This window comes from Mustela lutreola, chromosome 10 (genome assembly GCF_030435805.1).
Source record: "Mustela lutreola isolate mMusLut2 chromosome 10, mMusLut2.pri, whole genome shotgun sequence".
Lineage (NCBI taxonomy): Eukaryota > Metazoa > Chordata > Mammalia > Carnivora > Mustelidae > Mustela > Mustela lutreola.
The window spans coordinates 108,375,950-108,396,780 of NC_081299.1; the positions used below are offsets into that span (position 1 = coordinate 108,375,950).

Genomic DNA, 20,831 nt, shown 5'->3' on the forward strand with positions numbered 1-20,831 from the left:
TATCACACTCTTTTCTGTGCTTAAATTGCATTTGGCCTGTTAGGAGTTTCTTTGGACCTAGATCCTGCCCTTTCAATTCTTTCCAGACGGAATTTTAAGTACTTTTGTCTCCAGAGTGACAGTATAATGTAGTGGTTAAGAGGACAGATGTTGGAGCAGGTTCAAATGCCCCTTTTGCCACTTACTACCTGTATGGCCCTGGACAGGTTTCTTAACCTCTGTATGCTTTAATTTCATCATCTTTAAAAAGAGGTTAAGAATACCCACCATAAATATAGGGTCATTATGAGCTGTAAATGAGTGAATGCATGTAGAGCACTTAGAACAATATCTGGCCACATAAGTACTCAGTGTTGGCTGCTTATTATTATTATTGTTAGTGTTGTTATTATCATTACTTTTATTTTAGCAACAACGAGGTGTATCTATGCCAAGACGTATAGTAGCTACTCTGTAAAGATTGCTGATTTCTTTTGAGTGGAGAATAGTGCAGAAGAATAGGAAAATATAGATGTGTTCTCATGGTGGGCAGGATAACCTTGCTGTTGGGCCATTTCTGTGTCATAGCTGGAAAATTCTTAACATTTAGTAAGTTTATGAGTTCACATGGTATTTAGTTTTTTTGGTATCTTACTTTATAGTATTTTAAATTTTTTTTAGAGATTTTATTTATTTATTTGTCAAAGCATGCACAAGCAGGGGGAGCGGCAAGCAAAGCAGGCAGAGGGAGAAGCAGACTCCCTGTTGAGCAAGGAGCAGGTCTCAATCCCAGGACCCTGGGATCATGACCTGAGCCCAAGGCAGATGTTTAACTGACTGAGCCACCCAGGGATCCCCACAGTGGTGTTTAAGATTTAATGGGCTTTGTGCAATATATATATATATATACATATATATATATATATATATATATATGTATATATATATATATAGTGTGTGTGTGTGTACTGTATATACATATACATAGTATATGTATATACGGTATATGTATATACAGTATACACACACACACACTATATATATATATATATATATATATATATATATTTTAGATTTTATTTATTTATTTATTTGACAGAAACACAGCGAGAGGAAATACAAGCAGGGGGAGTAAGAGAAGGAGAAGCAGGTTTCCTGCTGAGCAGGGAGCCTGATGGCGGGGTTTGATCCCCAGGATCCCAAGATCTCACAACCAGATCCAAAGGCAGATGCTCAATGACTGAGCCATCCAGACACCCCTGTGCCTTATATTTTCAACATTTTTTTGAGTAGTGTGAAATATATATAAATTGTTATGAAACTAATCTTCAGAACTTTTTTATCTTGCAAAACTGAGACCCTATACCCATTAAACCTTAACTCCCTATTTTCCTGTCCTTATAACCCCCTGGCATCCACCATTCTTCTTTCTGTTTCTATGAATTGACTATATATATATATGGACTCGATACAACATTTTCTCTTTTTGTAACTGGCTTATTTTATTTAGCAAAATGTCCTCATGTTTTGTCCATGTTGTAGCATGTAACAGGATTTTTCTTTTTCTTTCTTTTTTTCCTTAAAGATATATATATATATATATATATATATATATATATATATATTAGAGAGAGAGAGCAGGCGGGAGAGGTACACAGAGAAAGAAAGGGAGAGGAAGAGAATCTCAAGCACACTCCCCGCTGAGTGCCAAGCCAAGTATAGGGCTTGATCTCACAACCCTGAACTGAGATCATGACCTGAGCTGAAATCAGGAGTTGGAGACTTAACTAAGCCTCAGGCATCCCAGGATTTTTTTTTTCTTTTTTAAGGCTGAATAATATGCCATCATGTATATATCACATTTTGTTTATCCATACATCCATCATTGAATAGTTGGGGTGTTGCCACTGCTGACCTTTTACAAATAATGCTGTAATGAACGTGAGTATGCAAATATCTCAGTGAAATCTTGCTTTTAGTTCTTTTGAGTAAGTACTAAACAGCAAGTAGAATTGCTGGATTACATGGTAGCTCTATTTTTAATTTTTTGAGGAACCACTGTACAAGTTTCCTTCCATAGCAGCTGCATCATTTTGCATTCCCATCGGCAGCCTAACTTTTTGCTAGCCTGTGTTATCTTGGATTTTTTGTTTTTGCTTTTGTTGGATAGTAGCCATCCTAATGGTATGAGGTGATACATGATTGTGCTTTGATTTGCATTTTTTTTTTTAAGATTTTATTTGTTAGAGCACGAGTAGGGGGTGCAGGCAGAGGGAAAGGGGAGAAGCAGACTCCCCGCTGAGCAGGGAGCCTGATGCAGGACCTGGTCCCAGGAACTTGACCTGGGAAGGCAGACGCTTAACCAACTGAGCCTCCGGGGCACAGTCCATTGAGTGGCCTTAATACTCTTAATGAAAATCATTAGACCAAGATGAAAGGGTTTATTTCTGGGCTCTCTGTTCTATTTCATTGGTCTGTATGTTTGTCTCTATGCCAGTACCACACTATTTTTATTACTTTTTAATATGTTTTGAAATCTGGAAGTGTGAGACTTGGAGCTTTCTTCCCCACCCCTCAACACTGTTTTTGCCATTCAGGGTCCCGTGAGAATACTATGAATTTTAGGATGGATTTTTCTTTTTTCTGCAAAAAAATTAAGCTACTGGGATTTTCTAAGATTGCATTGAATATGTAAATTGGCTTGCATACTACTGACATCTTACTAGTATTTTCTTCTAGTCCATGAGCAGATACTTTTTCCATTTATTTCTGTCTTTAATTTCTTTTAACAGGGCTTTGTAGTTTGCAGTGTACACGTTTTTTTGCCTTCTTGGTCATGTTTATTCCTAAGTATTTTATTTTTCTGTTATTTTAAATATAATTATTTTCTTGATTTTCTTTTCTGATTGTTCATTGTTAATGTATAGAAGTGGAATTGTTGAATAGAAGTGACAGAAGTAGGCAACCTTGTTGTGTTTCTGATCTAGAAGGAAAAGCTTTCAGTCTGTCTCCATGGAGTATGGTGTTAGCTGAGGGCTTTTCTTTCATGGCTTTTATTACGTTGAGGTAGTTTCCTTTATTCCTAATTGTGTTTGAGATTTTTAACTCCTCACCCAAACTGTCATCATACCTTCTCTTACATAATCCTGTGTCTTACCAGCTACCTCTGTATCATTTGAATGAATCGAATGAAAATTAGAATAAATTTGCTAAAATCTACCAAAAAACAAAATGTGATTTTGATAGCAGTTACATTAACTTAAAAATCAACTTGGGAAAAATGGTCATCTTTACATATAGTTAGTGGTTTTTTACATTGACTTTATTTTATACACACATATATATACATTTATACTTAAATATATTATACAGTATATATATTTTTTATACATTGACATTAAACAAATAGTTTTATACTATTTATACTATAAAATTAGATCCTAGAGACGGTTTTTCTACATGATAAAGAATATATTTAAGTATGTTTAAAGTAATAAAAGTGGAATTAGGTTGTTCTATCAGGAGGTTCAGGAAAAGCTAATTGGGAGCAAAACCAGGGCAGAGGTAATCACTTGTGATGACTTCCCGTCCACCTGGAGTAGTTCCTTTCTGTGGTGGCACTGTTACATTTCTGCCAAGTAACACTTCACCTTTGAAAAGGTACCTCTTTCATCATCGCACTCTGTCTCCAGGATTCCCAAAGGCCACTGTAGCCACTGGTCATGTGTAGCTATTTAAAATGAAATACAAATTTATTAAATTTAAAGATTCAGTTTCTAACTCACAGCAGTTCCTCTTGGGTATTCATTGTAAGGTGGCTACTGTAGTGGACAACTACACCAGAGGTGGGACATTTCTGTTACTATGGAAAGTTCTCTTGAACGGCCTACATTAAGCTATTACCTGCAGTTTGTTGTTATTGGGTGACTTTCTAGTGACAGTCACTCTAAAGGGGATTGGGTGAGAAATTTGGATTATGATAGAAAATGAGACCTCTCATGGCCCTGTTTTCATTTCTTTAAAGGATTCCAGTATGCTTCAGAGTTTGCTCTGGGTCTTCAGATGTGACAGCCTGTGCCTTGAAAAGTTGGAATCCCTCAGGTTCTCTGAAGCTAACATCAAGGGCAGGCAGCCTGGGTTCAGCCCAGGGTAGGGGTGTCTGATCTGAGAAGGTAGTTCTATCTGACACATGCTGATACCAGCTATCAGAGATTTCCAGCACTTCACAAGCACTTGGTCATTTCAGTGTTACATAAATTTAATAAAAACAAATTTTGTCTCCTTTTTTTTTTTTTCCCTGCAGGCCTATCCCCCTTTGTTCTGTTGTTGTGATAAATAGCCAGCTTGATAAAATTGAAGGAAGGAAACTGTTTGTTTCCTGTAATGTCCAAAGTGTGGATGAAAAGACTCTATACTCTGAGGCAACAAGTAAGAAACTGCTACTATGTCTTTTTTTGGTTTGGTTTAGTGTCTTGGGTTTTGTGTTTGGGGACTTGGAAGTGGTTGGGTTTTGTTTTTGTTTTTGTTTTGCTTTGGCTTTATAACCCACAAATGCCCAGAAATTCTTAGTTCCCTATCATGTAAAGATAAAAGTTAAAGGTATTCTTTTTTTTTTTTAAAGATTTTATTTATTTATTTGACAGAGAAAGATCACAAGTAGGCAGAGAGGCAGGCAGAGAGAGAGAGAGAGAGAGGAGGAAGCAGGCTCCCTGCTGAGCAGAGAGTCCGATGCGGGGCTCGATCCCAGGACCCTGAGATCATGACCTGAGCCGAAGGCAGCGGCTTAACCCACTGAGCCACCCAGGCGCCCTGTTAAAGGTATTCTTAAACACTGGTTGAGAGCTACTTGCCAAAATCTATCAAAACTGTAAAGTCATGGGACACCTGGGTGGCTCAGTCGTTAAACATCTGCCTTCGGCTCAGGTCATGATCCCAGAGTCCTGGGTTTGAGCCCCATATGGGTCTCCCTGCTCAGTGGGAAGCCTGCTTCTCCTTCTCCCATTCCCTCTGGTTGTGTTCCCACTCTCACTGTGTTTCTCTCTGTCAAATAAATAAAATCTGAAAACAAAAAACAAACATCCCTACATAGTCATTGTACTCTTTTTCACTTATTTCTAGGATTTATCCCACAGGTGTACTAAAATGTGCAAAATTACAATGTATATGTTGCTCTACTATCACAGTAATTGTGTTACTCTTGTAAAGATACTTGGGAGAGCAAAGGATTGGCAGAACACAGATACCTGTCAGTGGGAGACTGGTTGAGCAACCATTTTTGTGTGTGCCACAAGAAATTTTGTGGAATGTTATGGTACCATAAATAATAAGGAAATTCTTTAGCTATGGGGCTATCTCATTAATATATATTGAATGAAAACCCTAAGATACAGGACTGTGAATGTGCTATCATTATCATTAATACAGAAAATGCATTCTCTTACGCTTTTCTTCCTCTTTCCCTTTTACTCCTTCCCTCCTTCCTGAATAATTTATTCCAAAAGCCATTAGGTAGAGTGGGCAAGATAGGCTTGGGATTGACCAAAGGCTGCGGTGAGGTATGGCTGCGGTGAGGTATGGCTACGATGGCTTAGCCCCATGTTGGAGCCCGAGTGGAATGAAGGGCAGGTGGCCCGATGCAGGGTGTCAGAGCCTTGTGGGACGGTGGCATTTATACAGGCTGGCTGCCAAGAGGGGAGCCAGGTGCCTTACTGTCAGAGAAGGGATTTCCAGATATGGAAAGAGAACACTAGAATGAATGCTGTGATGTTGGTTGGATTGAAGATCTTGGACATGAATGTTTTCCTAGTCTCTTGCTCTTAGAAATAACAGTGTGAGTAACTTTGTGTGTTGTCATTTTACACACATTTTGGCAAGTTAAACTCCAGTGGTGCCAGAGGAGACCATTCTTTGTACTAGTCTCACAATTTTCTAGCAGCTTGACATTTCAAAGTAAAAAGTAGGAGAGAGGGGGAAGTATTTGTATATTCTTGTGTTGAAGAGACCTTCAGGAGTGCCACACAAACTTTGGTTTCCTCTGGGAGGAGGACCAGGTAGGTTGGAGGGAGAAGCCACCATAGGCCCTTGTGTGTAGCTTGTGGCATGATTATGTCAGTGGATTAGCAGGACAAAAGCTAGGTTTCGTGGCACCTAAAACTTGCACAGTTTAAAGAATGCAGAATTGGGTACAAATGTGAGTCTTTATTTAAAAAGAGGAAAGAAACTGCAGCATTGCTGCTACTGCTGCTGCTGTCTGGACATGCAGGTCCCTTCCCTCTGTGGTCTCTCTAAGCTGTTCACAAGTGGTTCCAGATTGTATCCCTGCGCACTCATGGCCCCTCGACTGACTGGGCCCTTGCAAGGGAGGAGCCCTTGAAGCCTTACATTCCTTAGCTTCAGCTGGTAGACGAGTTAATTAAGATACCCAGTGCTTTTTGTTTGTTTCTGGTCTGGGTTTGTTTTTTGTTTTTTGTTTTTAAGATTTTATTTATTTATTTGATAGATCACAAGTAGGCAGGGAGGCAGGCAAAGAGAGGGGGAAGCAGGCAGAGAGAGGGGGAAGCAGGCTCTCGCCAAGCAGACAGCCTGATGCGGGGCTCAATCCCGGGCTTGTTTCTCAGGGTCCCGGGATTGTGACCTGAGCCAAAGGCAGAGGCCTTAACCCACTGAGCCACCCAGGCCACCCCTGTTCCGTTTTATTTAATAGACCTCAGATGCCCACATTTGGCTTAATCAGAATCTTTGAGTTAGGACACAGTAAGCATCATTGATGCATGAAACAGTCATCTTTTATTTCTTTATTCACTAAAGTATTTTTCGGTTTAATAAGAAACACTCTGAAAACCTACCATCAGCCAAGAATCAGAATCCTACTATCATCTTCCTATCTAATTATTTTCCCATCTCATCCTCCTGCTTTCCTGAGGTTTTTGAAGTATAATAAACATAAAATGTTAGGGGCGCCTGGGTGGCTCAGTCTTTAAGTGTCTGCCTTTAGCTCAGGTCATGATCCGAGGATCCTGGGATCGAGCCCTGATTTCGGGCTCCCTGCTCTGGCGGGAAGCCTGTTCTCCCTCTCCCACTCCCCTTGCTTGTGTTCTCTGTCAAATAAATTAAAAAAAAAAAAAAAAAAAGTTATATTTGCTTATACCTAGTTTTTTATTTTAATAAGTTTTATCAAGAATATATGTGTGTACTTAAGGAATGTACAGTTTAGTTGTTCTGAACTTTGTAAAAAGATCACACACTGTATGTATTTTTCTGAGAGTTGATTGTCTTTTCATTCAGCTTCACATTTCTGAAGTTCATTCTGTTGTTGGCATGTAGTTTCCGCGTTTTTTCTACTTAGTGATACTCCATTGTGTTACTATACCACAGTGGATTTATATCCTCTTCTGATATTGGTCTTTGGATTCTTTTTTATTTTTATTTTACTTTATTTTTTTAAAGAGAGGCAGGGAGAGTAGAGGGTGGGGGCAGGGTGGGGAGAGAGAATCTTAAGCAGACTCTACACCCAGCCTGGGGCCTGATGTGGGCCTCAATCTCACGACCCCACGATCATGAACTAAGCCGATATCAAGAGTTGGTCGACTAACCGACTGAGCCACTCAGGTCTCCCATGGGCCTTAGACTCGTGAATGGGCTGCTGTGAGCATTCTGGTGGTGTACACGGGCAAGAGCGTGGCATATAGGTAGTAGAATTTCTGGGTTGTAGAATATGGGAGTGTTCAGCTTCAGAGAGGAAACTAGCTTGCTTTCTAAAGCTGTTAATAAATTATACTCCCACCAGCAATAGATGAGATTCCGTTGAGCTCTGTCCTCACTAGCATTTGGTAAAGTTGGACTTCTGGATTTTTGCCAGTGAAATGGTTGTAAAATGTTATTTTTGTGTGATCTTGATTAGCATTTTCCTAATCACCCATGAAGATGAGCATTTCATCATATTATTTCTCTACTGTATTAGTTTCCCATTCTATAAAATTTCTATTTGTTCAGCCTCTTCTATTGTTTTTTTTTACCTGATTTATAGGAGTTCTTTCTTTATTTTGTATTAAACTAGTGTTTTTGTTGGATATACAAGCCTCACTTTCCAGTATGTAAGTTTTATTTGCTCTGAGGTATCTTTTTTATGAATGGAAGTTGTTTTTTTTTTTTCACATTAATATAGTTGTGTTTATTAATTTTTTTTCCTTTACAATTACTCCTTTTTGTGTCTTAATATTTATTCCTCCTCCCCACCCCCTGCCAATTAGTAGCTGTTTGCAGAAATGATGGGTAAAAGAAGCAGGAATAGGATCCTGAATAATTTGAATCCATAGCAAATTTAAAGACTCCATTCCAGGCTGTGGTTATATGTCTTGTCTCCCTAAAGCTTTCAGTATCAAAGGTTCCATATGGCTTAGTTGTAATTTCACCTCCTTTCACTTCCCTCACTCTCTCTAATGGAAGTGGTAATGAACCATGAAAATGACCAAGCGGGAGAGGACAGTTCCTGGAGGTGCTGTTGTACTGGGATAGTCAAAAGCTGACTCTTAATTTGGCTAAGAAAGGAGAGTAGGCCCAAAGAGGGAAGGTACAAATATGAGTGAAAATCCCTTTCCTTATGTATACATTTCTACTCAGAGAAGTCCCATCCGACTGTAGTCAGCCAGCTTATAATCACCTTCTGTTATTTTGTTTGTTTAGGCTTATTTGTAAAACTGGATCCTAAAAAAACTTCGCCATAAAAGTTTCTGGTGCATTCTGCACCAACCTGCACTGGGCTCTCCTTTCCTCCAGAAGAAGCTGGTGTCTCTGATCCTGCCCCGCTTACCCACTTTTGAGCCCCCCCCAGGGGGTGAAGCCTGCTAATACTGATCTTCCTGAACAAATCTTCGAAATACAACTCCAGGAGGTGTTTGCATCTTCTAAACTCTTTTAACACGGAAGGACTCTCTGTGACAGTATCAGCAGTTTTTTGTGTGTCCTCAGAATAAGTTTCTGGTTCTCCTAAATTTGAATGGGCTCCTTAAGGTTGCATAAGCATAGTATCTTCCCCATTACAGACTGAAGAAAATTATATTGAAACTCTTAACACAAACTAGAAAATGCCAGAAAACCGAAGGAAGGTGTGTGTGTGTGTGTGTGTGTGAGAGAGAGAGAGAGAGAGAGATAAATTACAAAGCTAGCTTTATTATATCCAAACAAAATCTCTTTGGCCACAGTAGGAAGCACAACTAGTTCCTATAGGAATGAATGATACCTCAACTCTGAATCCTAGGGATTAAATAGCTGTACCAACATAAGCTGTCCTGTTGTGTCTTAACCAACAGCATAGTTGATCTTCACTGGAAGGAACCTGTATTTACTTCCCAGGTATCTTCATCCATTCAGGCTGCTATAACAAAATACAGAACAAAATAACCAACGGAAATTGTTCACAGTTCTTAAACCTAGAAAGTCAAAGTCACCTGGTGAAGGCTAGCTTAACTGGCTTAGAGCTGATGCCTTCTCACTGTGTCCTCACATGGTAGGAAGGGCTAGAGGTTCTCTAGATCCTCTTTTATTAGGACACTAACCACACAGGAGGGTTCTACTTTATTACATATTTCTCTACAGCCCACCTACTGATAACATCACGTTGGGTGTTAGGATTTCAACACACGAAGGCAGTGGCGGGAACAAACATTCAGACCTTCACTTCAGGGCTGCCATGACAAAGTATCACATATTGGGTGATTTCAAACAACAGAGGAACTCATTGCCTCACAGTTCTGGAATCAGAAATACAAAGTCAAGAGTTCTACAAGGCCAAGCTCCCTCTCAAGACAAGGCCAAGCTTCCTCTCAAGGCTCTAGGGAAGGGATTGCTCAAGTCTCTCTCCTAGCTGCTGGTAGCCTCAGCAGTTCCTTGGTTTGTAGATGCATCACTCCTGCCTTCCCATCATCTTCCCTCTGGCCAGATTTCCCCTTTTTATAAGGCCACCAGTCATTGGTAGAGCCCACACTAATGACCTTGCTTTAAACTCATTACCTTGATGAAGATCCCATTTCTGTGGCACCTGGGTGGTTCAGTCAGTTAAGCATTTAACTCTTGGTCTCAGCTCAGGTCTTGATCCCAGAGTCATGAGTTCAAGCCCTGCACTGGGGTCATGGACCCTACTTAAAAACACCCCATTTCCATATATGTTCTCATTATGATGTAGGGGAATTGGGACTTCAGCATGCCTTTTGGGAGGACATGGTTCACCCCATAACAGAACCTATAACAAGATGAAAAAACGAATTGGGAGACTAATGTTCTAGGAAACCTATTCTGCTTCTAATAGATCAAATAGAATCTACTGCAGACAATAGTTTGGGCTTCAGTTTCTTGCCTTTCTTTCCCCTTAAGAAAGTTTAGGTTGAACCACACAAAATAGCCATTTTCAAAGGTCAGAATGGTCAAATACAATTTCCTATGGCTCGACCTAATGACTTAGGGATAGCCTTGCAGCCCCCTACCCAGTCATCCTTGCACAGCTGAAAGATCAGCTAGACGACTCCACTGCCAGAGTGGATTGATCCCGGGATGGCCAAGCCCAGAGAAGATTCCCATCCCTGGGGCACACCTGCAGTTTCCAGGCTGCAAGAAAGGCCCCAGCAGAAGATCAGGGTCACAGTAAAGGTGAGGCTAACAGTTCCTTCTTCCTGGAAATCCTGGCAGAGCTTGGGCAGGTGCCTGGCCCGCATCTGTGTAGTTTGCATGTCTGGCAACAGCCTCTCTTCCAGATCTTCCATCTAATGACACTGGAGCCTGTGGGCTCTTGATGCCTCTCTCATAGCTTCTCATGAATAGTAGGCATGTGTAAAAATGTGAAGCTGAAGGAATGAGCCAACACTGCCATCTAGTTTCACTTAATTAGTAGAAAGGAGTTTAGACAGAGAAGGTACTTCAAATTGCTAAAGCATACCAGGCCATCATCCAAGCTAAAAAGAACCTAACAAAGATTCCCAGAGGACCAGGTTTTATTACGTATGTGCATACCTTCCTTCCCATCCACATGTAAGGTTTTCGTCTCACTGTTTTGCTGGTGTCTGGGCTGTCTGTATTGCGGGTGTTCTGCTTGCACCTGCACAGGGTCAGCCGCGGGAAAGGCTTGGCGGCTGTTTATGCAGGGCCTTCCACAGCCGGCAAGGGCAAAATGGTTTCCCTGCTATGCAGTAGACTCCATTCCTAGGCTTGACCAAGCTTGCTTTCTTGCCTTCATCAGCTTGCATTTTTGATAAATCTGTAAGCTGGAGGGCAGGTGGCTTAGGAGGGGAGTTTCCTGAGAACTGGGCCAGCTCTGCTCAGTCATGAGCTTGCTGTGTAGCTGTTGCTGTGCAGATACTCCTCCATGCCCATTTCCCCTCATTACCCTGGCCAGTAGGGAACAGTTTGAATAAAGATTGGGAATTGATGTGGGTCAGTGTTAAAATACCTTTGAACTATCAGGGCAAACAATTGGGCAGCCAGCTTTTGCTCTTAACCCCAGGTTTCTAAATGCCTAGGAAATATAATAGATGGTCATGTACAGAAGTACATTGAAGGAATTTTTAAAAATTAACTTTTTCTCCAGTGGGAAGGTGGAATGAAACATAAAAGGAAGTCAAGAAAAACTATTCTTAGGGTGCAGATGTCCTTTGTGTTCTGTGTTTCAATTCGCATTTCCTTCTCAAGATGCTGACCACCTATCACAGGGAGTCATGAGGCCAAATGACTATTTTATCTAATAACCAGCCATCATGGAACCCTAGGCAAACCCCTCTTTCCAATGCCAACCATACAGCATTCTCTATGGTAGACACAAGAAAATCTCAAGTTTAAATCACTAAAGTCTTGGATTTTATGTTTCAGGAAGATTTAAATTTTTTTTTTTTTTAAGATTTTATTTGTCAGAGAAAGCACACAAGCAGGCAGAGAGGCAGGCTCCCCGCCGAGCAAGGAGCCCTATGTGGGACTCCATTCCAGGACCCCGGGATCATGACCTGAGCCAAAGGCAGCAGCTTGACCACTCAGCCACCTAGGCATCCCTCAAAATTTCTTTTGATAATATTCTTTGTCACTACTAACATCAGCTCAGAATTACAGAATTGGCTTATTTTTCATCTTAGTTACGGATTTAAAATTAAGTGAACTGCAGACAGATAAGGGGGAAAAACCATAGGCTGATATCCTTTATGAATATAGATGCAAAAATTTTCAACAAAACACAAACTAAATCCAGCAGCACATTTATTTTTTAAAAGATTTATTTATTTTAAAGCGGAGGGGAAGGGCAGAGGGGGAGAGAGAATCTCCAGCAGACTCAGCTGAGCAAAGAGTCGGAATTGGGGCTCAGTCCCAGGACCCTGAGATGACCTGAGCTGAAATCAAGAGCTGGACATCCAACCGACTGAAACACCCAGGCCCACCTCCCCCAACATCACATTTTAGAAGATTAAACACCATGACCAAGTGGGATTTATCACAGAAATACAAGGGTAGTTCAAAAGAATATAATGTAATACACCATGTTAAGAGAACAAAGGAATAAAACCACATGATCAATTGATGCAAAAAAGGTACTTGACATAATTCAATGCCCTATCATGAAGAAACACTCAAGAAAACTAGGAATACTTGCAGAACATAATAAAAGGGTATCTATGGAAAACCTACAGCTAGCATACTTGGTGAAAGACTGAAAGCTTCCCTGCAAAGATCAGGAACAAGATAAGGATCCAATATGCAGCCATCAAAAAGTGAAATCTTACTGTTAGCACTGATGTGGATGGAACTAGAGGCTGTTATGCTAAGTGAAATTAGTCAATCAGACAGTTATACATGGAATTTATTTTTTTTTTACTATATGAAAAAATCAGGGCACCCGGGTGGCTCAGTGGGTTAAAGCCTCTGCCTTCCACTCTGGTCATGATCCTAATGTCCTGGGATGGAGCCCTGCATTAGGTTCTCTGCTCAGTGGGGAGCCTGCTTCCACCCCTCTCTCTGCCTGCCTCTCTGCCTACTTGTGATCTCTGTCTGTCAAATAAATAAAATCTTTTTAAAAATAAATAAATCTGTATCTATATATTTATATATACATACACACATGCGTACATACACACATACGTGTATGTATATATGGCCATCCCAGTAGATGTGAAGAGAAACCACTTTGTGCGTGTGTGTTTTAATCAAGATGAAAGTCACATAGCATAAAATTAACTTTTAAAGTGTATGACTCAGGATGCCTGGGTGGCTCAGTCATTAAGCGTCTGCTCTCAGGTCAGGTCATGATCTCAGTGTCCTGGGATTGAGCCCTTCATTGGGCTCCCTGCTCCACGGGAAGCCTGCTTCTCCCTCTCCCACTCCCCATGCTTGTATTCCCTCTTTCTCTCTCTCTCTCTCTGTCAAATAAATGAAATCTTTAAAATAAAATAAAATATGATTCAGGGCATTTAGTACATTTCCAGTGTTGTACAACAACCACCTCTCCCTAGTTTCAAAATTTCATCACCCCAGAAGACAGCCCCATTAGTAGTCACACCCTGTTCTCTCCTCCCACATTCCCAGGCAATGCACCGGAATTAAAAAGAGAGACTCTTTTAAAAAGAGAGACCTGCAGCTCAGGTCGCAATCCCGGAGTCCTGGGGTCAAGCCCCATGTCGGGCTCCCTGCTCAGGAGAGAGCCTACTTCTCCCTCACCCTCTGCTGCTCCCCACTGCTCATGCTCTCTCTCTCTCTCAAATAAATAAAATCTTTTATTTTTTTAAGATCTTATTTATTTGACAAAGATCACAAGTAGGCAGAGAGGCAGAGAGTGGGGAGAGCGGAGCAGGCTCCCTGCCAATCAGGGAGCCTGATGCGGGGCTCCATTCCAGGACCCTGAGACCATGACCTGAGCCAAAGGCAGAGGCTTCAACCCACTGAGCCACCCAGGTGCCCCTCAGATAAAATCTTAAAAAAAGAAAAGAGAGACTTAGATATTTGGATGCCAGTGTTCATTACCATATTATTCATAGTGGCCAAAAGGTAGAAATAACCGGAATGTCCATCAGCAGACGGATGGATAAACAAATATGAATATATTTGTTTGAATATAAAAGAATGCTATTACTAAATTCTGATGTGAATGAACCTTGAAAGCATTATGCTAAGTGAAATAAGCCAGACACCAAAGGACAAATATTGTGTGATTCCACTTGTATGAAATACCTAGAATAAGCAAATTTATTCACAAAGTAGATTACAGGTTAGCAGAGGCTTGGGGGGAGCTGAGAATGAGGGGTTACTGCATAATGGATATGGTTTCTGTTTCAGGTGTTGAAAACTTTGTGTTTTTTTTTGTTTTTTTGTTTTGTTTTTTTTTTTTTTTAAAGATTTTATTTATTTATTCGACAGAGGGAGATCACAAGTAGGCAGAGAGGCAGGCAGAGAGAGAGAGGAGGAAGCAGGCTCCCCGCCGAGCAGAGAGTCCGATGCGGGACTCGATCCCAGGACCCTGAGATCATGACCTGAGCCAAAGGCAGCAGCCTAACCACTGAGCCACCTAGGCACCCGAGAGAGAGACTCTTAAACAGACTCCATGCCTCGTGTGGAGCCGGACGTGGCTTGATCTCACGACAGTCTTGACTTGAGCTGAAATGAAGAGTTAGATGCCTAACCAACTGAGCCACCCAGGGACCCCCTACAAGTGTCCTCCTAATCCATCACCCATTTAACCCATCCCCCCACCCAGGAGTACATTTATGATGAGCACTGAATAATGTATAAATTGTTGAATCAGTATATTGTACACCTGAAACTAACACTGTATGTTAACTATACTACATCTTAATTCCACTCCCTTTGAGTGTGGGTAGGACTTAATGGCACGTCTAACAAATAGAAAGCTTACATCTTGGAGCACCTGGGTGGCACAATTGGGGTGGCACAATTGGTTGGGCATCTGCCTTCAGCTCAGGTCGTGATCCTGGGGTCCTGGGGTGGAGCCCCACATGGGCTTCCTGCTCAACTGGGAGTCTGCTTCTCCCTCACCCTCGGCCCCTCCTCCCTGCTTGTATATTCTCTCTCTATAAAATAAATAAAAATCTTTAAAAGAAAAAAAAGCTTACATCTTTACATCTTGAATCCTCCTTTTCCCCATCTCTATCTCTCCCTTTCTCTCCCTCCCTCTCTTCCCCTCCCCCCTTCCTTTTTCCCTCTCCCCATCCGATCTCTCTCTCCACCCCACCCACCAGGTTGACCGAAACCTCCTGAGAAACAGGACCACAACTACAGAGTTAACACACTTCCAAATTCCTCACCCTCTGAAATGATATAAATGTTATTTTGAGCTAAAATTTTAGGTAATTTGTAATGTGGCACTAGACAATTGATAGAGAATTAGGTGAATAAATGCTAGTGGCACAGATGATCCCAAATAGATAATGATAGAGGGAATATTTTATGAATTTTTAGAAAAGTTTTTATGTAGCAAGTTTTCAGGTCTAATTAATAGACTGATATTAGGAGGAGTGAGTGATTTCCTGAGTGTACATTGTATTTATCTGTGATAAAAGCCTGGGGGTGATGTTGATACAAAAATAGGGGTTAAGTCAAGAAATGGGCAGAAGATATAAACAGACATGTCTGCAAAGAAGACATCCAGATGGCCAACAGACACATGAAAAAAATGCTCAAAATCACTTGACATCAGGGAAATACAGATCAAAACCACAATGAGATACCACCTTACACCAGTCAGAATGGCTAAAATTAACAAGTTTGGAAACAACAGATGTTGGAGAGGATGCAGAGAAAGGGGAACCCTCCTACACTCTTGGTGGGAATGCAAACTGGTGCAGCCATTCTGGAAAACAGTATGGAGGGTCCTCAAAAAGTTAAAAATAGAGCTACCTATGGCCCAGCATTTGCACTACTAAGTATTTACCCCAAAGATACAAATGTAGTGATCCAAAGGGTCACCTGCACCCCAATGCAGCAATGTCCACAATAACCAAACTATGGAAAGAGACCAAATCGACAGAAGAATGGATAAAGAAGACGTGCTGTATATGTTGGAATATTACTCAGCCATCAAAAAGTGAAATCTTGCCAATTGCAATGACACCGATGGAATTAGAAGTTATTATGCAAAGTGAAATAAGTCAATCAGAGAGACATTATCATGTGATTTTACTCAAATGTGGAATTTGAGAAAACAGGATCATAGGGGAAGAGAAGGAAAAATAAGATGAAATCATAAGAGACTCTTAACTATAGGAAGCAAACTGATGGTTGCTGGAGGGAAGGATAGGTCAGGGAAGGGGGTAACTGGGTGATGGGCATTAAAGAGGTCATGTGATATGATGAGCACTGGGTGTTAAATGCAACTGGTGAATCACTAAACTCTACCTCTGAAACTGATACACTATTCATTAATTAATTGAATTTAAATTTTTAAAAATAGGGGTTAAATATTGGCAAATAAATAACAGAGTAGAAGACCAAAGTTCGTGATATATTTTTTTATTAACATATAATGTATTATTGGCTTCAGGGATACAGGTCTGTGAATCATCAGTCTTTTACAATTCACAGCACTCACCATAGCAGATATCCTCCCCAATGTCCATAACCCAGCCACCCTATCCCTCCCCCCACACCTCCAGCAACCCTCAGTTTGTTTCCTAAGATTAAGAATCTCTTATGGTTTGTCTCCCTCCCCAGTCCCATCTTGTGAGTTCGTGATATTTTAAAAAATAATATAAATCTAGGATTGAGGCTCCCAGTGCCAGTACTGAGTTTTAAAATTTAGTTTAAGAGACAATTTAATATAATAGAAATTGCAAATATTTAATTGCTGAATACACAAATTCTTACAAAGCTCCTATTAAAAATATAGCTTAAATATTTTGAAGTTTCATAAGTTCTAATTCAAAATAAAATATGGAAATATTAGGGAAATAAACCCAGAGTATAAACCCAACAATGGAAAGTCATTTTAATCAAGTTTTAAAAAACCAAAGGAACACTACAATAGTTAAAAGTGATTGAATCTATGGAAGTGGAAAACGGAGCAGTGTGAAGGTAATATGTTGTCTTTTTTTTTTTTTTTAAGATTTTATTTATTTATTTGACAGAGAGAGATTACAAGTAGGCAGAGAGGCAGGCAGAGAGAGAGAGGAAGCAGGCTCCCTGCTGAGCAGAGAGCCCGATGCGGGACTCGATCCCAGGACCCTGAGATCATGACCTGAGCTGAAGGCAGCGGCTTAACCCACTGAGCCACCCAGGCGCCCCGGGAATTTGTTGTCTTTAATAATAAACCTTACTTTGGGGGTGGGGGCCTGGGTGGCTTAGTCAGTTAAGCATCCGACTCTTGATTTTGGCTCAGATCATGATCTCAGGGTCATGGGATCAATCCCCACATCAGGCTCTGGGCTCAGTACAGAGTCTGCTTGTCCCTCTCCCTCGGCTCCTCCCCACTCTTGCTCTCTCACTCTGTCACGCACACTCTGTCTCAAATAAATACAATCTTTTAAAAAAAGGTTAAGCTTAACCTTAAACTTTATGCAAGAAATTACTTTGATGGGGCACCTGGATGGCTCAGTGGGTTAAGCCTCTGCCTTCAGCTCAGGTCATGATCCCAGGGTACTGGGTTCGAGCCCCTCATCAGCCTATCTGCTCAGCAGGGGGCCTGCTTCCCACCCCCCCTCTCTGCCTACTTGTGATCTCTCTCACTCTGTCAAATAAATATATATAATCTTTTAAAAAAAGAAGAAGAAGAAGAAGAAATTACTTTGATAAAATAGAAGTTGGATTTTTAAAATAGAGCATACCTGGGGCACCTGAGTGGCTCAGTCAGTTAAGTATCTGGCTCAGGTCTTAATCCCAGTCTTGGGATCGAGCCCCACATCAACCTCCCTGCTCAGTGGGAAGCCTGCTTCTCCCTCTCCCTTTTCCCCTCACCCGCTTGTGCTCTATCACACTCTCTCTCTGTTAAATAAATTAATTTTTGTAAAAAATTTTTTAAAAATAATGGATACCTCATGAGGATATGAGGCTTAAAACAGCAAATCCATACACAGCATTTAGTATGATGCAGAGAAAGTGTTCAGTAAAAATGTGTATGAATTCCCAGGTAGAAAAGTGATTTGAATAGGACACCCTTACCCTTAAAAAGAAGACAAAACTTGTTGAAATTTGGCTTCTGCTGGCTAGGGCTGGGCTCTGTGCTCATCTAAGGAGACGTATACGCAGTAATTTATGGCCTCTGGCTGGTGGAAGAGCTTGGTAACTACAGGTCCTCTTACTGGTAGCTTCTCATCCACCCAGGTTTCCTCAAAAGAGAAGTCTTCTGGTAGCCCACGATCCATCAGTGTCTGTCAGCATCTGTCAGTCAGGGTCTTTCAGGCTCTGTCAGTCAAGGTCTGTCAGGGTCTGTCACAGGGAAAGAAAGTCAGAGCCTACCCTTCAGAGTTTGACAGCCTAGCTTCACATCCTGACTGTGCCTTGGAGCAAGTTAAGTAATCTTAGTCCCTAGTTTTGATTGTAAGGGGAATTAAGTGAGTAAATGAATGTAAAATGCATGTTTGCTGTTACTGTCACTCTCCTCTTCACCACATTGGTTGGGAGCCATGCCAGCACACTACTGAGCCCACAGGATGCAGCAATGTGTGAAGTATTTAGAGTTTAAATGTTAAATAAGCATAGCTATAGTCCAGGAACCATATATATAGTCTCATATAACTTATATGAGATAAACTCAACCTACAATTAATGGAGAAGTGCCTGGTGAGTTAATATAACAAAACATCTTTTGAAGAGGATTAGCCATTTCTGGTTGACATGTCACCCCATTTCTGTCTCTTCTAGTGGAATCTTGTCAGACTGGCAGAGGGACAAATGGAACCAAATCATCCTTCTTTCCACGCCCTCACAAACTCTTCCCCTTCAACTACTGACATGTGAAGCCCAGAGAGTCCGTGAGGAAGTAGGGAGATAATTGCATAAGGATCCGGGACCTTTCTAAGAGTCGAGTGTTTTATAATCATGTCTGGAGGTACCCAGGTGGGGGAGTAAGGTGCGGTGGGAGGCAGGGGGGCAGAAAGAGGCAGAAGTCATGGGCAAGAGTTGGAAGGTGTATGAGAGGGCTGGACTCTAGAGTTGACTCCTTTCAGCCCTTTGGGTGCCAGACCTAGTCCTTGGGTCTGCAGACCCAGAAGTGGTCACATCCGGGACCCCTGCTGAAGAACGGTGTCTATCTGTAATTTACCCTTAGAGCACAGTTGGAACCCAGGCCCAGCTGGCAGGAACACAAAGAGGTGAGCCTCACTCTGGGAAAACAACTTGCCATCCTCCCCTCAGAAAGCAGTGGTGGCTCTCCCCATGAAAGCAAGATGTGCCTAGGTGACTCCTAGTAACCGTGGAAGAAAGACAAGGTCGGTGGGGGGACATGTCTCAGTCACTACAGTGAACTAAGGGTCAACTAGAGAAATAGCAGAGCACCACCACAGAGATAGGCTCCCTCAGAACCCCTACGCTGTGTTTGCTATCCCCACCGCACACTATTAGAACTAGCATTAAACACTCTGACTAGTGTGTGCACAATCATAAATGTGAAGGTCCCAGCTAGCTCCCCGGGGAAAACTGTGGCCAGCCTTGAACTGTGGCAGTCCACCCACCCTCCTGTAAACCCTTTTCTGCCCTCGGCCTTGTGCTTCCACAGCATGGCGATCTAGGCAAGGACAGAAAGGGAGAGGGGAGGAAAGGGACCCAAACCCAAGGGCTTTCGAATTCAAGATCGCAGCAATCTACACGGACCTTAAGAATCTTTTTCGGGCGCCTGGGGGGCTCAGTGGGTTAAGCCGCTGCCTTCGGCTCAGGTCATGATCTCGGGGTCCTGGGATCGAGTCCCGCATCGGGCTCTCTGCTCAGCGGGGAACCTGCTTCCCCCTCTCTCTGCCTGCCTCTCCGTCTACTTGTGATTTCTCTCTGTCAAATAAATAAATCTTAAAAGAAAGAAAGAAAGAAAGAAAGAAAGAAAGAAAGAAAGAAAGAAAGAAAGAAAGAAAGAAAGAAAAAAGAACCTTCTTTCTCAGGGTGCCTAGGTGACTCAGTCAGTTAAGCGTCTGCCCTCCGCTCAGGTCCTGATCCCAGGATCCTAGGATCGAGCCCTGCATCAGACTCCCTGCTCAGCAGAGAGCCTGCTTCTCCCTCTTCCTCTGCCTGCCGCTAAGCAAACTTGTGTTCTCTCTCTCTGTCTCAAATAAAGAAGTAAGACTTAAAAAAAAAAAAAAAGGAATCTTCTTTCTCAGAACCTGTACAATAGATTTTTACAAGGCCTTTGCCCTCATTGGCTGATGGTGTCTTGAGTTGCCCCTGGGAAAAGCAGTGTTAGAGATGGTGTGCACAGGCTGTTTACAGAGACTGTATCCTTGTGTGAATGAAACGAAGACAAATTGGCCCATAGGGCTTCTCTGGAGTGGTTCAAGCCTACAACAGTCTAAGAATTATTTAAAAAAAAAAAAAAAAAAAAAAAGATAGCTATTGCCTAAAATTACAAGTTTTCAGTCATTGTGTAAACACATTATTGCCTTACCTCCTTTACTTCTTATTGTACCTGTGAGCAAACTGTGTGAGGTTAAGTAAATTTCCCAAAATCGCACAGCCACCTCATGAAGTAGGAACTCTTAATGTTCCCATTTTACAGATGGGAAAGCTGAGGCAAACCTGGGATTTGCATCTGTCATTCTAACTCCAGATCTCAAGACTCCACCACCAGGATTTACTGTCCTCCTCTTGTTACAAACCCAGGCAAGTGTGTAAGTGTGATGCACAGAGGTCCACAAGGAGGCAAAGGCGGAAGACATTTCCTTTATCACTGATTTCAG

At 41.6% G+C, this 20,831-nt stretch overlaps 1 protein-coding gene across 2 annotated transcripts in view; it reads left to right on the top strand.

Moving 5' to 3' along the window:
- The window catches only part of THEM4 (thioesterase superfamily member 4), a 52,492-nt gene extending 32,705 nt beyond the window's left edge, over positions 1–19,787 (top strand). Inside the window, exons 5-6 of one of the 2 annotated variants that reach the window (XM_059135584.1) lie at positions 4,283–4,407; positions 8,662–13,698. In XM_059135584.1, coding sequence (XP_058991567.1) covers positions 4,283–4,407; positions 8,662–8,702 — 166 coding nt within the window. In that variant the 3' untranslated portion in view covers positions 8,703–13,698. Of the gene's footprint in view, positions 1–4,282; positions 4,408–8,661; positions 13,699–18,813 lie in introns of those variants that run through there. The other variant, XM_059135585.1, reaches the window with a different exon arrangement.
- The last annotated feature ends 1,044 nt before the right edge of the window (positions 19,788–20,831 follow it).